At 40.7% G+C, this 20,099-nt stretch overlaps 1 protein-coding gene across 1 annotated transcript in view; it reads right to left on the bottom strand.

Annotated features, from left to right (window-relative positions):
• PTPRG (protein tyrosine phosphatase receptor type G) overlaps window positions 1-20,099 on the bottom strand; it is a 417,051-nt gene that overhangs the window by 130,914 nt on the left and 266,038 nt on the right. The window contains exon 5 of the mRNA XM_075714254.1: window positions 8,962-9,057. Coding sequence (XP_075570369.1) covers window positions 8,962-9,057 — 96 coding nt within the window. The remainder of the gene's footprint in view (window positions 1-8,961; window positions 9,058-20,099) is intronic.

The following is a 20,099-nucleotide window of genomic DNA, read 5'->3' as shown; positions in this document are numbered from 1 at the left end:
TGCGCAGAACCAGTTCTCGTTAATGGTTACGACAGAGAGCTCAAGATATTGAGGAGAGACCCCATAAAATACAGAGAGAGTATTTTTCAAATTTGTAGTGTTGCACAACTTTGGAGTCCAAGTCCTCCTAACAGCAAGAAAGTTTACAGTTCCTTCCTAGCATCAATAGTTGTGATGTTTCCATTAAATAAATTGGAGCAACGGACTGTGATTGATCACAAAAAGCAAAAGACACTTGATAACCCATCACTATTGCTAGCCACCCACCTTGCTACTGCATCCAAACCAGAGAAGTGACAGCACAAGTCCTGAGTCACAATCTCAGACTTTGCAGTTAAGAAAGCATTTACAGTGCATTGCGGGGGGCGGGGAAGCATCTGATTTTTACCTTCAATTAAAGTTTTTTCCGACTCTTTGGAAGTTGCATTTCTGTAGATATAGCTGAGATTAAAGACAAAATAAAAGTGAAAGACTCTCTGTGCATTCTGGTATTTCGTTCTGCACTGTAAAACGAACTGCATGACACCGCTTTCTGTACAGCCCATATCCTTTAAAACTCAACCTAACAAAAAGGCTTTAATTGGAAGTATTGCATTCTGGAGGTCATCTGACATAAAATCTGGCTTCCTGCTCTTCTGCCTTATTGGAAAATACCATGAAGGAGTTCATAGAGCTGAAGAGAAGGAGGGAAAGGTCTTCCTGATTGCTTGGGCACTGAAGAAGATAAGCGCACATAAGGTAGATTATCTTTCTACACTGCACAGTCAGCCTGTGGATAGAAAAGTTTCAACGCAGCAGGTTGCAGCCATCATGATCTAGAGACTGCAAATGCCTCTTGGCAGAACACAGGCAAGCAGAAGTGGAACGATGTGTTTGCTTCCAAGAACAATCTGTTTCAGCCGCCCTGTCAGTCTGTCTGCCTCCAAATCCAGCCCCCCTTTCGCTCACGCATTTGTACCTCATTCCTCCAAGCACGCTCGCTCAGGATGTTCAGGCTGCTGTGTGAACACCTCTGCTCTTAGCCATCCTACATTTAGCCACGTGGGCTCCTTCTCATGGATAAGCCATGACAAATGTACAGCCATGTGAAGGAGAAAACCTGAACCCACGGTACCCTGTAAATCAAGAGAAATTTTGCTCGTGTTTGTACAGGATTTGAAATGAGGGATTACCAGGAGCCCAGGCTTTGCACAGCAACCCCAGCAGCACAGGTGTCTACCAGTGCTGCTGTTAATGGACAGAAAATTTCTAGTACTGAAGATTACTCAATGCTGGAAACCCCCCCCCCGACACATGAAAAAAAAAAAAAAAAGCCACAAGGGCCAGTGTTTCTTCGATGCAATTCAGCTCACTAACAAAGTCCTCGCTCCCTGAGCCTAGCAGCAGTGCGCGCACAGCCCCGACCCCTGTGCTCCCCAAAGCGCTCGCGGCTTTTGCCCAGTGAAGTCCCAGGGCTCGCCCCAGCAGCCTGCCGCTGCCTTACCTGCTTCTCAACGATTTTCAAGCAAGGGATGCAGCTCTGCCCATCTCACTCCACAGCTAAAAACATTTTGAATCTTCTCTATTAAACTCAAGGCTTCATCAGGAATTGTTTGCTTGCTACTCTCGAGAGTCAGCCTACTCATTTATGTACTAAAATAAAGGATGAAGAACCTTATTACAAGAAACCTTTATCTTTTAAAAAATCTTTGCCGTAAACAGCGATTTTACTATTAAACAACATCTGAAACATGACCATTCTGGGCAAAGGTATGGATCAGAATAAAGTTAAAGTCTCATTGTTAAGCACTTGAAACTCAATAAGCACCAAAATTGAAACTGGCTATATATATATATATATATATTTTTTTTTTTTTTTTACTCAACAGAGCTATTCCCCATCTGTTCTCCCCTTTCTTCCTTCTTTTACATAAAATATTTAAAAATATTCATATTTCCCAAAGAAACTTTCAACAGAAGTTGAAATAAAAATCTGAATTTTGGGCTTGGTTTAAAAAATTATTTTTGTTTTCTTTAATGGAAAGGTAGAATATATTTTTTAGAAACAGACACTTTCCATGAATTTTTGTCTTCCACCCAAACCCAAATTCCAACCAAAAGGGTTTCAGTGCAAGTTTTTTGTTCAGCATGAATACTTACTATTAGGCAACCCAAACTTGCATGTTTTGGCTAAAGCGACCACCTTTGGAGGCTGTTCAGGGCCATTCACAAACTGAACTCAACCCAAATCTAACAGACTTCAAGAAGCTCTCACGATTTTATATTTAAATTGTCCATGATGCAAAATCACTTTTGTCTTTTGATAATTTTATCTCCATCTATTTACTGGAAAATTAGGAGAAACGTTTTCTGCTCCAGAGATGCTTCATATTACTATACACCATTACAAGTATTGTACAGGGTGTTTCTCAGAAAAATGTACTCTCAGTGCTGTACTGACCTATGTACCTACTCTGACTTGCTCCTCTTTGTATGTCAGGGTAGCTACTTCGTATGTTTATATTATTCTTCAACCATTTAAAGGCCCTAGTACTGCTTTTATTAGTGGCAACCGATGGTTTTAAACAGCTGTGACAATTTCAAAATGCTGGGAAAGTGGACTTGGTGCGTAAGAACACGTTTCAAATAGTTTTGCTTGTCTTCTGCCGCATGGAGAGTTACTAGTACATATGCATACAGTTTGACAAATAAAAATCATGCTTTCCAAAAGCATTGAATAAGTAGCTTTAGCCTGCACACATTTCCATGTTATGAAGATAATAAAAAAAATACCTGTACTAATTACTAAATAATACTGCTAATCAATAAGAATAGTCTTATTATTCATAAGCTACTATTAATAAAACACCATGGGTTCTAATGTAACCATTAAAAGAATTAATACTGTAATTTAATTTTAAGGTCTTTACATGTATCTGAAGCCTATTAAAATAAATGAAAAGCCTCTCAATGACTCCAGATGATGCCCTGCATGTTAATGATGCTATATGTTATTTGTACTACTGCAAATCACCTTTAAGATATTGCCTAAACACTGAAGCACTGATTATGGTTCATGTAGGTGGATATAATGCTTCAGGAAAAGTGCACACTTCCCCCTCCATTCTTGTTTTCAAAATCAAGCTAATTTTGCTCAGACTTTCAAAAAGCATTATAGTAAGGGGAGGTGGAATTACGGAAGTGCCACAAATTGAGATGGGGACTTGGGAACCTGGTCTCCTACCACATACGGTTTTGTCAACAGCTACTGTATTTAAAGGACTTACTGAATTTATTTGGTTATGATGGCAAACACATGAAACAGTTAATGAAAGGGAAGAAGAGGGAAGAAAAAGGCTTCCAGGGAAGTTAAAAGCTGAATTCTGTTATTTGAGAAATATACATTAAAAAAAAGCATATTTGTGCCAAATATTCAATGGCTTTGATGGTGTTCCACTGATTTATTCTGTGTTCAGCTCATTTAGGTTCCTGTGAAAAGTGAGTTATTGATCACCTTCACAAAGCACACCAAGAACTACGACAAAAAAATCTTACAAAAAGCAAGGGCACAATTACTATTTGTTTTACTGGAGAACAAATCTCTGCATACATGAGTTAGTAGTAAATGTAAAGACATTTATGCACAAATAACACACACACAGATCTAAAAGTTAAAAGCACTACAAAGTACTTTTTTCAACAAGCTTAAAAAAATGTTAGTATTGGAAAAGAGAATTAAGAATGGCATCCCAAAAAGCAGCTGTAGAACCCTTGATTTTTATCTCACATAATTTTGAAAATACCGTTAGTTGCATATTTGCTGCCAAGAACCTAACTACCTTTAAAAAAATCTAGCCCTGCACTGCTAAAGCTCTTGAGTGATCGAGGTATCAACATCAGTCATCATTATGAAGATAATTTTAATGATGAAAGCATTGCTAAAAGTTATTTTAAAATTCATTTTTACTTTAACTTCTTTAGAGATGATTTGTTTGAGTACCTGAGATACAAAAACTAATCACTGATGGTTTTCTTTGCAAATAATAAAATAGATTTATATGCCCTCCCTGTAGGAACAAGAATTCCGTCACCTCCTCACGAATTTCTGAGCTATCGAATATTTGATGGCTGCTTAGGGAATCAGTATTGTGTCTTTACACAGCAGTAATCAAGGAATGAAGTATTCTCTGCTGTAATGAATCTACCGCAGGCCCAAAAGATGAATATTTCAAATGCAAAAGCAGTATGTTTGTTTTGAACACATTTAAGTTTGGCTTTAATAAAGCAAGTAGTGAAGTGTGCAATGAATTATATTGTTAGATAGTTAAAACCGAGCCGTGCAATATGTCTGAATGCATTTAATCCAAGTAACTACTCGTTTTAAATGCAACTTGTAAATATGTGTTAGATGTACGTATACGAACGGATGACTCGGGAACCAGTGAGAGACCCGGGCCTTCCCTTCCGCTCCTGGCTTGCTTCAAAACCAGCTCAGCCTCACAATTAACCGAGGCCCGGAGCCAGAATATCATTAAGTACAAGTCGAACCTCACGAGGGCCGAAATTAAGCACATGCACCAACTATTCAAGTCAGGATGATTTAAATCAAGACTGAAGTGCCCTGCTGGACTGGGACCTGCTAGGTGTTTCAGCAGATCGGTGGGGCTCAACGCGCGGCCACAGGCAACTTTTGAGAGGTCCTCAAAGCAGCGAGCCCCCGCAGACGGCCCCGCCACCGCGGTGTTACTGTTTGCAAATCCAGAAGCCTTTACTGCACACCAAGAGGATACTGTTGGTGGGAGGTAATGGATATGTGAAGTTAAACGGCTTCCACTAGCACTGGTTTCCCTTTGAGAAACATCAAGTAACCCCAATACTGACAGGAATGGCCGTATTTTTTTCCTCCTGAAAAACTTGTCAGAAGGCAAAGAGAAATCATTGGCATTACCTCATTCGTCTCCAGAAGATTTGGATTTTTGCTAAAATAACAAGTGAGTTTTCTTTAACAACAAAAAAAACCAAGAGCTTTTTGACTCACATTGCTGTTTCATACTCTGATCCCCCCTCCCTCTTGAAACGTACTGACTTTTTTCCACAGACATTCCCACTTTAAGAAAAAAGCCATTTTTCCCATTGATTCCCCCACCCTCAGGGAAGCACATTTAATGGGCTTTAATAACCATTATACCTGACACCAGTAGGCCGGAGTTCCCTTCTTCCCTTTTCAGCTCGTTCCAGCCGAATAGCTTTTAAAATAATTTGAACTGAAAAGATCAGAGGTTCCTAAGTCACTTTGCTCCTCTATTACACTCACTGTGGCCTCAGTGAGGACAAGAGAGGATCTTGAAGGAAACACCATGGCTGTTTGGTTTTTGCAAAGTGAGGCACCTCGTTCTGCCCCAAATACAAAGATACAGAACAAAAGTCTGCAGGAATTTTCAGCGGCACTCCCCTGTACGTACAATAGTCCCCAGCACGATGCTTGAAGTGATGCTATGGTCAGAAAAGTATCATGGGACCCTTTTCCTCAACATACCTGTTCACTTTACAACTTGTACTCCAATGCAAAAATCAGCTTTCAGAGCCCATCTAGAGATTTCAGGCCAGCCCATCTCATTTGCAAATTGAGAATACCTGCTGCAGAGTCCCCACAGTGCTATTTTATGCAAGACCCCCTGAGTGTCTATCCACAATGAAATACAGAGGTGAGCAATTATAGCAGTTTGTATATGCAAGAATTGTTTCCTGATTTTAACTAGTAATTTTTTTTTTATTTGTCAGGTCAACTGACCTGCAGCATGCAAACTGAAATAGAAGTTATCAACAGAGTTTACAATGAAATCAATGGGAATAGCACAGATTTAATTAGCAATCACAACGAAGTTCCAAGTGCTTCAATTATCCAAGTTGAGAACCAATGTACTTTACCTGGAAATTGCCCCTGAAACAGTGAATTCAATAAGGAAAATTCTTATATAGTCCAAGTTAAATTATTTAAAAAGGAGGAAAGAGGGTTCTTAATTATTTAATGTTTCACCAATAATTATATAGTTCAGTATAATGTTCACTCACTGGAGAACCTGATTTTCAAAGGAACATTTGTGAACATCAGTCAAACAAAAAACACCTGCCAGACTATAAATTCAGCCAGTGCAGTACACATTCATTCCAACACAGCATTAACACATTAGCAAAAATTCAAGTCTTGACTTAATGGCAAATCTATCCAGTAATTTCTGTGTTAAAATATTTACACAGAAAAGCATGCACTATTCAGTTTTCTAATGTATTTGTAAAAAACAGCATGACCTCTATTTCTACCATTTTTAAAAGCTGTGTTCTAGATAAATGAGTTAGAGCTGGGACTACAGCTCTGGAAAATAGCAAACTATAAAATTAGTACTTGAATAGTCAAAGCTGCCAATCAGAATGCGGCCATGGACATCTTAGAGACATCTCATTCAAACGTTACTAAGAATCAGTTTTAAAAGACAGCTTTTAAATTAGTTGCACGAAATACTAGCCACGGTAAGCTTATCCGCGTGGCGTCCTGGGGAGCAAGGCTAAAGGAACACCAAGTATTTCTGAACTAAACTGCCTGTAAAGGTTTTTCCCAGTCATGATTCACCAGCTCCAGCACACAATACGCAGCTGAGGGAACTAAAATGGCACCTTGGTCAAACACAGTATGGATCTGCAAAGGATTATCACCATCAATTAATAACCCTATGTACAAAAACTCAAGTTCTATGGGACAAACTCTGGAAAACCCTCCTGATGGCCAAAATAGCAGTTGCCACTCTGAAGTCCTTCGAGACAGACCAGGATTCAGCACACGCCCTTCCGGAATGGCGAGTTAAGGCTCTACAAATCTTCCTTGGCAGCTTTCTGTCTCGGAGCAGAGCTACCCAGAAGGAAGACCTGGTACACTCAGAAATTTAATGGCATGCCGCTGATTTATCATTTCCACCCAAAGGCAAGGAAAAAAATACCAAAGAAAGAAAACCATTTCCTTGCAGCCGCAAAACAGGCTGTCCCTGCGTCACTTTGCCAAAGCATTATCTTACCCCCACTCTCTGGAAGAGATCAGAGACTGTTTATCAGTAACGGCTTCAGATTTCATGGCTCCTGGAGCACAGGAGCCCGCGCAGCTGCACCATCATCCAGACTTTACAGCCTACTGTCCTGTGGCCTGCAGGGCTAGAAATGATGAAAAGTATAGATTTCTGCTTCCCTGAGGGGACCGCAACACTCGGTTGTGGTCTTAAAGAGCCTGAGGTCTCTTACAATCAAAGATGGTGGTTTTTTAACAGCATTACAGACTATTTTTAGGTTATTTTTAGTGAGTTTAATGGCCCCCTCGGAATCGTGCAAAGTGGGACTCGCAATAAGTGCAGCACCTGGCTTTGCAGGTGGGGAATACAAAACACAGTCCCACTATAATTGTTAAGATCCTCTAAAAACAGGGTTCTTGGAATAAATGTCATATACAGACTAAGAAATGGTGCAACATGGGGCAATGCTTCACATGGCTTATATGAGGCACATCAGGGTAATTTAGCAATTAAATTCCAGGCTCATGATGCCACAACATGTATTGCCCACCATGGCGTAACACATGCTCCTTCTGACACGGCACACGCACGTAATGTGCAGCTCTTCACTGTGGTATAAATCAAGCAACAGTGCCTTTGGTTGTTTTGTTTCTAAACTTCTGTCTTGTAAGGCCAAATTCAATTTGCCCAAATCCTTCCCACAGCACATCAAGATGAAGAAGTCTGGGGAATCATCCTGCTATGCCGCTGTAAATTATCGCAGCTCCACCAACTTTACCCTAACATGAAATGCCACAGAAGTGCTCAGAATTCAGCAGTGATGAATTTAACATGCCTACTCCCACTAGCCTGATGTCAGCAGAGCTACAGCAATTTATGCAATACAAGGATCTGTCCTTTTCTCCTTATCAAAGCATTTGATCAAAATCAGTGACATGGAAAAAGACAACCTTACTTAATTTGAACAGGAGAGTCAGGCTTGTCATTCTAACATCATAAGAAAAAGGGAGGTATTTACATATGGGTACTTGCATATTCTTTTCTATTTGACTTCACAAAGATAACATTTTCTTCCACAGTAAAAACTACTGTGAAACCTCACAGAGGACCGGCATTTTGCCTTGCTCTTCCCTCCCTCCTTTCCTCTCTTTTGAAAAAGCAACACCTTGAGATATTTCAAAGTCTTCATTAGCCACTTCTCTGCTTGTGACAGCCTGGTGGTATGGAGTTGCTCCAACTCCCCCTGTTCAATTCACCCTTGAGTCAAAGGAAAAACTCCATTTCTGACGCAATATGACAGAAGGCCCACATTGCTGAACGCCACTGCCACGTCGCTTGACCTGCCCCATTGCAAGCAGCAGGCTCTACCCCATGCCACAGTTCTCGAGCATGCCGAACCAACAAATGAGCTAACCAAGCAGTCACGCTCCTGAGGATGCGTTTTAGAAAAGGGGATGCGTAAATTCACTCATTCGGAAACCTGGTCTGTTCAAGAACTTGTTACTATGACAATTTAGAAGAAGCTGCTACAGATAAGATTGATGAAACTTATTGATTAATCTTCTCTCAAGCTACGTCTGAATTTTAAGTTTTCTCTAAACAGAACCAGTTCACGTCAGTTTGTTAGTATTCCAGGGACCCCAGCAATGTACTTCAGCAGCGAAGGAAGTTCCATGATAAATGTGTTCTCCAATCTGCATCTGTAAAGTAGCTATAAAATCAGAACAATTCATGCAAATTTTTTCATTACGTTTCTAAATATACTTATTTACATTTTAAATCACACTTAGACAATATGAAATATCTTTCACTTAGACAGGTGGGAACAAGAAAACAGATGCATCCATTAAGCTTGAAACAATTCAATGAATTAAATAGTACTTGGTGAATGCTTTGGTTTATGGATATAGTCCTTGCTTAAACTTACTTGAAAAAACACGGCCATGGCTCCTACTAGTCTGTTTTCTAGAACTGCTGTTCGAAAACTGTCAAAGTCATCAGGATTGTAGAAGTAAATCTGCATCTGTAAAAAATTAATAACAACAACAAAATCACATTAGTGTTGATTCATACAGCTTTCAAATGAGGTAACGCATACACATCGTACGTAAACCCAGTGTTATGAACCTGAGATAAAGGAATTCTGCTGAACAATACTGTTTAACTAGCACCTTGATTAATAGCATGACTGCCCTACTGGGACAGTAACCAGGGAACAGAGTCAATGCAATGCATTTTAATAACAGACCCAAGGATAAACAGTATGGCCAGTCTGTTTAGATGGTAAACTTTGTGCTTTCTGCCAGGATCTCTTCATTTCTTTGCTCACTGCAGGCTCATCTCCTGCTCTGTTAAACGTGCTAAACATATTTATCTCAAAAACCATAGAGAATTTTTGAAAAGGATTTCAACGTTTAGTGTTATTCCTTTACTCCTAAAGCAATTTGTAAGATAAAAGTCTGTCTCTGTAGCAATGCATTTTTATGAGCCTCTGATATTCAGGACTATCAGTTAGGGTCAGACTTCTCCCTGACTTCAGTTAGATTTCATGACTTTTATTTCCAAAGCATTAGTACTCAAAGTATCAGTGAGACAAAACCAGATATTTTGATGTCATTTTAGGACAAATTATAAATATTAATAATTAGGCAAACCCAAAGTGAAAGTAGGTGAGAACAATGATTATCCCAAAACAGCAAACAGCCGAGATATGCGAATATAGCAGGACCGAGAAATAGCTTCCTTCCTATGCTCTGCTGTTGAACAATCCCATGTCACTACACACAAGCCATGAATAAGGGCAACTCAGAGAGGCTGTGGGCGTTACTTGCTTAATTTCCTGTATGGTTCTTGTTCCATTTACTGAATTAGCTGAGCTCCCACTTCTGCAGCCGTCCTTACACACTGCTGCTTCTCCAGCAGTTGCTCAACCTCTCCATTCCCAAAGCAGCCCCTAGTGTTAGTCCATCTGTATCAGCTATGACTTGCTCCAAAGGATCTGGTTTACATCCAAAATATACAACGCTCCCTTCTCAACATTACACCATGCAGGTGTGTACATTTTCATAGAGTAAATTCAGTATTGGTAACATTTATTGTACGTGTGCTCTACACATTGCAAATTAAAAACATGTGCCTGATGGTAACAGCCAAGCACAAGAACTGGACTTTGCCGTGGTTGCTCTTGGGGCCATTCAGGGATCCTCACCGATGGATTTCACAAGAACTGGACTTTGCCGTGGTTGCTCTTGGGGCCATTCAGGGATCCTCACCGATGGATTTCACAAGAACTGGACTTTGCCGTGGTCGCTCTTGGGGCCATTCAGGGATCCTCACCGATGGATTTCACAAGAACTGGACTTTGCCGTGGTCGCTCTTGGGGCCATTCAGGGATCCTCACTGATGGATTTCACAATCCGAACCAGCACCGGCACATCTCTGGGAGCAACACTACTACAGGACGGTCGGCCAACGAGTATGTTCACTCGTGCACATTGACTGCGGCAAAAAAATCTGTTCCTCCCTATGAAACGAACGGACACATGAGGCTTCTCTGCCACTGGCCTCTTGCCTGAACCTGTGCATCCACTCCTGCTTCTCTGCTGCCTGTCACCTGACCTATTCAGGCTTTTCACAGCATTACTAGGTGATAAGAAATAGCCACATGGTGCATAGTTAAATGGAGACGTCAGGTCTAGCTGAGCCTGTCCACACCTCCCGACACACTGCCAGTCTGACCATCGCTCCCTCCTGCAAGTCTGTCTGCAGGCAAATGCTCTGCTGGCACCGATAACTTGTTTGGGGCTGTTTGGGGTTTTCCAAGATTGTGCTGCATGACAAATCCTACCATATTCACAAATGCAAGTATTTTTCCCATATTCTGAAATTTTGTATATTGCCAGATGAGATGATACCCTTTTATCTTGCTCAGGTATGTTCCTACTCATATTTACTGATTCCTAGGCTTCTGACTGTATATATTGGCTGTAATGTATAACACTGGCCAAGTACCTATACATCTAATAAAACATCACCATATAGAGAAAAGGCCAAGATGAAGATCAGTCTTTTCACAGGTAGAGATACTTTTTTCAGCAGGAGGATAAAATAAGACCACACTCCAAATGGCTCACAAAAAATGAAAAAATTGTCTGGCACTCAACTCTAGCTTCATAAAATTTGAAAGCAATTTTCTTCCCCTATTTTGGCCTTCCTATTCCCAGTGTATTCACAGCACGCACAGATGCTGGCAATATCTCACAAAGTTGGTGGTGCCTCCAGGTTCTGACAACTCGTGCTTTGAACAAATGTAGACCGAGGTGGAGCCATTCATTGATGTAGAAATTAGAAACAGTTTGTTTCAGGTAGAATTGCTTAAACTTCAATTTAGCTGGCACAGACAAAGCTCACAAAACACTCACAAATTACAATTTACTCCCCTTTAAAATGAAGCCTAAAATTAGGTATACCTTATATAAAACACTTCACTATATAGTCCTCACAGGAGTTTATGAAGAAAAGTATCACTGAGTGAGTTCAGCATATGTCAAAATCATTTTGGATCAATTTTGCTCATGGCATTTTAAGGAATTTAATTTTTACAATACACTTTTGGATAGCAGTGCAAAGGGCCTTGGTAAAAAAGTGCTTAATTCAGATCCCTCGTCTCAGCAGTGCAATTTCACAGACTAATCAAGAACCACACTCTGCCTTGATTACCATACACATTGAAACATTTTACCACTGCTCCCTGGTGTTTTTCCAGAGAGCGTGGTTCCTCTCTCTGCATCCATCAAGTCAAGGGGAACTGTCTGGTATGAAAAATTATCGTCATCTGTCATAGAGTAGCTTCCTTATGTGTTCATACAGCTAGAAGGAACATTTTAGGAGTAGAATCTCCCAGGAATTGCTATTATATAATTTACACACGCATACACTGCAAAAACAATGTTAAGAAGATGGAAAGTTACATCCTCAAAGCTGCATGGTTCAGGCTGCTCATAAAACCACACCTGGACACTGCTGAGCATTAGTATTATGACAATTTTCTAATTATGTGATCACATATTGTTCTTTTCCATAATACAGTCTCATCTGTTTTCCCCAATTTACCATAAAATGTAAATGTACGTAACGTATTTTTGTTCTTTTATACATAATATACATAATCTTGAATGCATTTATCAGTACATATTTAATTTAATATTTTCTATGGATCGCATAATGTTCTTTATGTACAAATCAGGAATAAGACAGTTAACCATAAAATTAATTTTGCCGCATACTTAAGTGGCCTAAACACGCTAAAAATTTTCATTATTACTCCTTGTTATATAATTAGTATATACAATATATGGTGCATTTTGCATATAAATGACTTCTTGCTGTCTCTGCCTGGTACATACAAAGCAGAAGTACAGACTGCAACAAAGGGGCATTTAAGCTAAACAAAATTCGGATCTTACGCTATTTGTGAAATGCAGAATGGAGCATCATCCAAGCTTGCACATCCAACCTGAATTGCGGCACTGCCTGATTTCAGCACCATAAGCAATCATTTTCTTGCACATTTTTGCACGTGACTTCACAATAGCTTCTATTTTCCAAAATTTAAAGAAAAAAAAGATTAAAGGCTCTGAATCCCTTGGCAGTGGGAAAGCACGAAATACCCTTCGTAGTTTCTGCAGCGTGACACTGTCTGCAGTCAGAATGCTCTGTTCCACACATCCTTGCTGACAGTGCCCCAATAGCCTTCCCAGTGGCATAGGTCTCAGAGGGCATACGAGTCTTGTTCTCCGCGGCACGATATACTAGGTTGATAAGTCTTTCACATCTAGCCCCGTTACAACTAACGAGGCTGGGAAAGGCTTACGCGGACTTCCTTAACTTCAGATGTGCAACACAGCACTATGCTTGCATGTATCTTGTAAAGATCTATTATAAAAAACACGTAGTGTCCAAGCAACTCGAAATTTTCAGCATTTTGATAAGACGGAGACAAACCATCCCTAGCGACACAAAGGCACTTTTCTTGCAGCAAGACACTCCAACCTAAAATGCTACCAACAACTACTGCAGCTACAGAGCTCTACCAAGGCAGGGAGAGGGCAAGAGTTTGCTTTGAATGGAAAAACTTTGTGCTTTGACACTCTTCACACTCTAAGAGAGCAGAATTGCTTTCACTCAAACTTGAGAGAGATTTGCTGTACAGCACAGATTAAGCCTGAAAAAATCTCACTGAAGGGGAAAATCTTCAGAATGTTACAAGTGCCTTAAAACAGAGGATTAGAGAGAAAACCCTCACTCTGCCATAACCCAGGAGGTAATTGCCAGTCACCCTACAAAACCATGCCATGTTTCCTAGTCTATTCCGTCCAGGAAGATCCAGTGCCCAACCGTTACAGTTTCCAAGCACTCCAGGCCTTTTTCCAGCTGTCAATGCTTACACAAATGAATACACCACATACATCGAACTCCTGAGTAATTCCCCAGCCTGGAACATCTTTGCCTCCATGTTCCCACCAGCTACCACAGCCCTCCACCATGCCATGGGGCAGGCAATCCCCTCTTCCTCTGGGTCAACCTACGCTCTGCAGAAACACCTTTCTTCAACCGTGTTCTTCCAGCCTCTACAGAAATCTGCTGTTCTCCAGAGCTGGCAAAATGTCAGGCCCTGCTCCATGCTTAGGAGATTTTGAGTCAAAACTGGGCTGCTACCACGCTGATCTTGTAAGCACAGGCTGTCCAAAATGTGCATGTGTATTACTGAGAAATACTGCCCACCAGAGATCAGTTCTGATTTTATTAAGTACAATTGCCTCTGAATGACTAAACCCTTTTTATGAAATGTCACTGGCTTGCAAAAACTGAGCCTAATTCAAATGAATTACTTCTCTCTGCCACAAATAAAAGGCTCCAGCTCTCCGCTCAGATGCTCCTCTGCTTGGCAAGACAGACATCCAGACAGAAATCACCATTCCTGTGCATGACATCTTTTTGCTCTTATTACCCCACTACAAAGACAGAAAGTTTACATCCAATACAGACTATCATGGCTAAACCCATTCAGCACTTATGAGAGAAAAGCCACAATGAGCATTTGATAGATCCCAGAAGATGTAAGCGAGTTCAAAGCAATTCTAAGAGACTGGAAACCAAGCAAGTACATTTTCCATAGACAGATGCCAAGTATTTTAAAAATAAATAATTGAGACTTTTAAGAGACTAATTGAGACTGCTATCACCCTGTGCAACCTCCTACAGCAGATTTCTCTTTAGATTAAAAAACGAACAAAGGCTCATTGTGCTGTCACAGATGTGAAGTACAGAATATTCAATAGTATCAGGAATTCTGGTGGAAGGGAAAAGATCATCAGAATTAGCTTTCCGCTCATTTCCTTCCAGCAATCCAAGGACTACCATGCAATTTAAAGCTTAAAAAAAAAAAAAAAAAAAGGTTTTATAGGCCAGCCAATTTTTTGATGAATCAGGCGGCAAGACGCAGAGGCAACAGATATATGGTTTATTATGTACTGCTTTAGAGACTATTTTCAGAGGAGCAAAACACACAGGCATTTCAGGTAGATTGCAAATCTTTGCAAAGTGGCGAAACAAAAATTTTGAAATGTTTGCTTTAAACGATGGAGTTAATCACCGAATATACTAATTCTTAATTAGTACCTTTGCTGCTTGTATTGTAAGAATAAATTCTTCTCAGCCACTTTTACAGCTGGATTTAAAACCTCTCGCACAAAAACAAATTCTGTGCTAAGATTATGAATCATACATGGTTTTTCTTAATTGAAAGCCCGTATGTAACTTACTGCTGCTTTAAATATGTGCATAGATTTGTAGCAAACTGGATGATGTGATCCATTTGGCTGGAATAAAAATTTTCTACAGACATAATGTAATCTTCACTGCAGCACTGAAAATTCAGAACAACTGTCCTGTGGTCTGTGTGTTTACTGGAGTGTGAGATGTACACTGGGACAATACAGACTGACGTTTGACTTCTCATTATATTCTCTTTAAAAAACCCATGAAACTTATCATTTATAACATATTCTAAATCTGCTTAGAAAAGGCGGGGGGGAAGAGCGAATCGTGATGTTTTCCAGTTCTCCTACTAGAGCTTGATGTAATAACATAGAGTATACTGCATTCTTTTTCAAAGAGAAAGTTGAACAGGAGCAGATAATGGCATGTTTTTCCTGCCTAGTCTATTATTCATCCGTGAATTTTTAACTGTAGTTAGGCAGGTACAGAGATGTATTTTGAATGTCATAACTTAGTGTTTTACAGTGCCTAAAAGTGTGCTGGGTAAATTGGAAAACAAAGAGTCAGACAGGGTCTTTGCCCTGAAGTAATTGCAACTTGATAATGAATACAATGTTAGGCTGAAAAAAATGGAAGGAGTTGAAACAACAGGAAAAGCAAAGATCATACAAGTGAAATAACAGAATTTAACTCAATTTAGACATTCGCATACCTTAGAAGTATAGTAAATTTCCCTTTAATCTTTTTTAATACTAAACATTAATTATTGCTTTGTTGTCTACAAACAATGCAGTAGGTGTATCTGTGTTGTAACTCGAGACTAAGCTATTTCATACTCATTTTCAACCCGAAAGTTCGTAGTTGTTGCACGTTCTGCCCTTAACTCCGAACAGTGTTGAAACCTGTGAGCGGTCCAGTAACAGCCCAGTAGGAACAGCGAGGCAACACGATGCTCGTAGGGTTGCCCTGGGCTTCAACGCATTGCTGGATCGCGGCCATATCACTCAGTATCTTGAGTGTTAAGTCCTGAATGTTAAGAGAGAAGTACCTTGGCAAACCAAAAACTTCCCCGATTTCTACTGCTAGAAACAAATAGCCCTTAGGCGTGCTCCCATCCCAAACAAGAAAATCCATCTCATGTATATACACTGAGTCATTACACAATGAAGGCATATTTGATGCTAGAAAGCTGTATGTTGCATTCATTTGTATTTCCGTAATATGAAAATAACGGTTTCAGTGTTTATGCTTTCCATAACATGAAACTTTTTTGCAATTGCTTTGTACCCCGAGTAACAGCCATATGATTCACCATGAAATGAAGTCTGGAAAATCGTTTTGGATAAATGGAACTATAAATTCAATAGAATTTCCATGACAACATAGATTGCAACACTCTGCCACAAGTAAAATGTTATAAATCATTCAAAACCAACAAAAAATCAGCAGTAAGTCTTCTCTTTCACAACACACAAGACCCCTGAATTATAGAGCTGTGGTTATTACCTCCCCATGCAGCGCCTCTCATTTCTGATCCTCTTCCTTGTTACAAGTGTTGTTCATATCTGACCTCCTTCCAAACACAGGAAATTATAATACCAACACTTTAATACTAAGATGTAAACAAGAATTGAAGCATAATGAGCAGGAGGATTTTTTGAACCTTTCCTCCTTTTCTCATCTTCTAAAAATGTTTAAATATCTTCATCCTGTGGTAATTATACCTGTGTATCCAGATAAATCACAGCATCTTGTTAGACTCACAAATTTAGGAGGCTCTTTTCCTGGAAACGTGGGTGGTAAGTGTACAATAGGGTGCTCAGTCAGCTCGTAAAAAGGATGTGAACCACATGTCCAAGGGATGGAAGAGATCCAAGGAGAGGAGGAGGTAAAAATAAAAAAGGATAAAAGATTACACCACACAGAATTGCTCATTCGTACCCCTCCATCAGAGGGTTCCTGACGTACGGTTTTTCACTTAAAGTCCAAGGATCTGGACTGAAGTGATTCCAGGAGGACCTTCACTGCAATTTAAAAATCACTGCGGCTGTTGCCTTCACGCCTGCAAGAAAAACCTTGAAAATGCAAAGCTCCTTTCCTCCCAAAAAAATTAAGAAGCCCATAAAACCAAATGAGACAAATAGCTCAGGATTCTGATTTTTTGGTAGAAGTAGCAGTATTTCTTACAAATCAGGTCTTTTGGTAACCTGAGAAGCAGCAACCTTCATGCAATTGAAAAACATGTGAAATAAACTACCATTTGGAGTGGTGTTGGAGAAAAACTTTGGGGTTGCTGTTCATTAGCTTGATATTGCATTAAGGAGGTGTCACACTAGTACCTTGCCTCTTAATACTGGTACCAACGTCTAAACAGCTCATATCTGACCCAGAGCTGATGCCGCGGGAGTTCAGCGCAGACACTTACTGCAAGGCACTGCATCCACATACCCCCGAGGGCATCTTCCCAGGCTCCTGGAGGTCTGCTGGGCTCTTTCACTGGCCTTTAGCTCGGCTACCAGACTCTGACTCTACCAGAGACTTTTTGATTTATTTATCGACTAGTTCTGAGTCTCACCCACAGTGGCGTTGTCTAATCGTGGCATATTCCAAACAAGACATCAAGCGCGTGCGTGCGGGAACACGCAACGCTCAGACTCCCATTTCAGCAAGAGGCAAACTTTGCTTTCTAAAACTGTCCAAACGGAAAAATTAGAAGCAATACTTAGCTGCTGGCGGGGATGAAAAACTGAAACAGGCAATTTAGGAAGTGGCTAAGCACCAAATGCCACAGCAACTGAAAACAAGCCGGATGGACTGACTGTATGAACAGAATAGCTCTGAACTCAACCCAAAAGTGACTGTTTCAGATCTCTTCTTCATCTGTTTCCCATTGTCTTCCTACAAGGAGAACTAAACTACTGAAGGGTTTTAAACGCCAATACCCAAACTATCCATACTTCAGTTCGTCTTTCAAGAATCCATTTACTTTCTTAAATATCAAGAAGTGCTGCCAGAATGGAGAGAACTGCTGGGATTTCCTAGCAAAAACACTCCAGCACTCTTCAGGGAAAAGAAAGGAGCTGCACTTTAAAAATAAACCCTACAAAAGCACACTTTTCCTAGCATGTGTGATTAATACAATTTCATATCCCATTCACTTTAAAGATGCACTAGCGCAAGTATTCATTCCTCTGAGAGCTCACATCTTAGCACAAATTATTCTTTTTGTACTGTGGAATTCAGAACATCCTGTGTGGTTTATTTGTTTTTTTGTGTTTTGGATTATTTTTTTTTTTAAACAGGAGAAGGCGAGCTCTTCCATGAGGTTTAATGATCTTCAAAATGCCTCAGAACAAATTTTGAGATATTTATAGTTTTGTTGCAACTCTGGATTCAAAGCCATGCAGCAGATGGGGCACGTTTTCAGAAGCATTTTGCTGGGCAAAAGGCCATTCCTATCTCTGAGGGGATGTGAAATCCTCCGGGCTGTACACTTGCAGAGTTATTTTTATTTATGAACTGTGAAATGTATGGGCAATTACAGCAGAACCAGCCCATGAGAAGAGCTTACTTAGAGGGCTTCATAACAGAGGGTAAAAATAACAGGGACTTTCCCATATTTTGCACAATACACATCTAACGCAGCATTGTAATCCCAAATATAAAGCAAGCAGGGTGCTCAGCATCAGAGGTCTCAGTAGCTACTTGCAGATTACTGGAGGAAGGTGGGACAGCCCTGCGCTGCAGGGACAGCACTAGTTCTGCCCCAGAATTCCTGTTTGAACACAAGAGGGATTTTTCCAATGCAGCTGTTTAATGTGGATGTTTTACTTCAGGTTTCTCAAAAGGGCTTAATATGCAAGGAGTGGGTACACTATATCCTTTCTAAAACTCGAGATCTCTTGAAAATATCTCAACTTGAAACACCCCACCACCACCACAGGGTGCCTACCCAAATTCCCCAGCCTCTTGGAAAACCTTGCATGTAATATCTCTGTATTCTGTCTCTCGTTTTCTTGCATGCTGCATAGCTTTCTTTACCCTTATCCTCTGACTGTTTCACCAGAGTAGAAAGTGAAGTCTGCACGCATCCGAAGTGCAGTGTTAAGAAATTTGTAAACTTCTTGTCTTAGCGACTTTGTGTACAGACACACACACAGAGTAGCTGAATACACCACCCTAATGGCACCAGCTCGTTAAGGACACGATTCTGTATTAACAGTACCAAATCAAAAAGAACTGGACTTCAGCATAGCAAGAAGCAAAATATTCAAGCAAGCAGCAAAATTGACGGAAAGGTTAAAGTGCTAGAAATTGCGTAGCCTTTTAAAGTTAAAACCTTGTCCACTGTCACAACTGCAAACCCATTTGCAAACACATTCTGTAATGGTCCTTCGCTAAATGTCAAAGTTATTCTTCCGTGCCTATGAAACAGAAACACAAATCTAACTCTCACCCCCTCCCACGCTGGTACCTCTCTGCAGATGCCATGTCGAGACTCCCCTGGTGCATCTGGCTCTGCTGCTCGCTCCTTGCATCACCTTATATAATGTGAATAAAACAACCCCCCAGCTTTAACACTTCCAATTTGTTAAGGGCCCGCTGATGTTGAAAGAAAACCATGTTGAACTTCTTTGGACTCCTGATAAACACAACAGTGCTACCAGATTGGCATTTGAGTCCAAATTTCACAGGTTTTGGTTCAGCACAGCTTTCAGTATGCAGTCCTTGTGGGAGGCATGCACAGTTATGTCCTTGCTCACCCAGGCGCTGTGCCAGCTTCGTCCCTTGCCTCTACTCTGCATTTTAATAATAAAAACGAGTCTGAAGCCAGAGAGTCCATTTCCACCCTGGCTCACATCTGTGCATTTCTGAAAGCACCTCTTCTGCCTCAGCATCTCACATTCGAACAATTCACCTGGGTAATGGACACCAGATAAGTTCTGGTTTTCAGTATGACAGCTGCTGGCTTTTCTCCAGACTGTGGGTGTCTTTGGCTCTAGAAGTGCCCAACCAAATTAATTCTTGCTCATGCCACTGCTGTCTCCACCAGCCCCAGACACTTGGGTTGTGCCTGCAACCATGAATGAATCTGGAAATGCTGCAAAACGGTGCAGCCTCTCCCTATCACATAGCACGGAGACCGTGCCCCACGCTGCCTGGGGCCGGGGCTGGGGCTGCAGCGGGCAGGGAGGGTATCACCTGCGACACAAACCCACACCGTTGTACGCGTTACCAGCACATTCGCCTCTGCTGGCGTTGTTCTGTCACAGCATGAAATGCCTC

The sequence above is a fragment of the Pelecanus crispus genome, chromosome 7 (assembly GCF_030463565.1).
Source record: "Pelecanus crispus isolate bPelCri1 chromosome 7, bPelCri1.pri, whole genome shotgun sequence".
NCBI lineage: Eukaryota > Metazoa > Chordata > Aves > Pelecaniformes > Pelecanidae > Pelecanus > Pelecanus crispus.
This window is presented reverse-complemented; position numbering and strand designations above follow the sequence as displayed.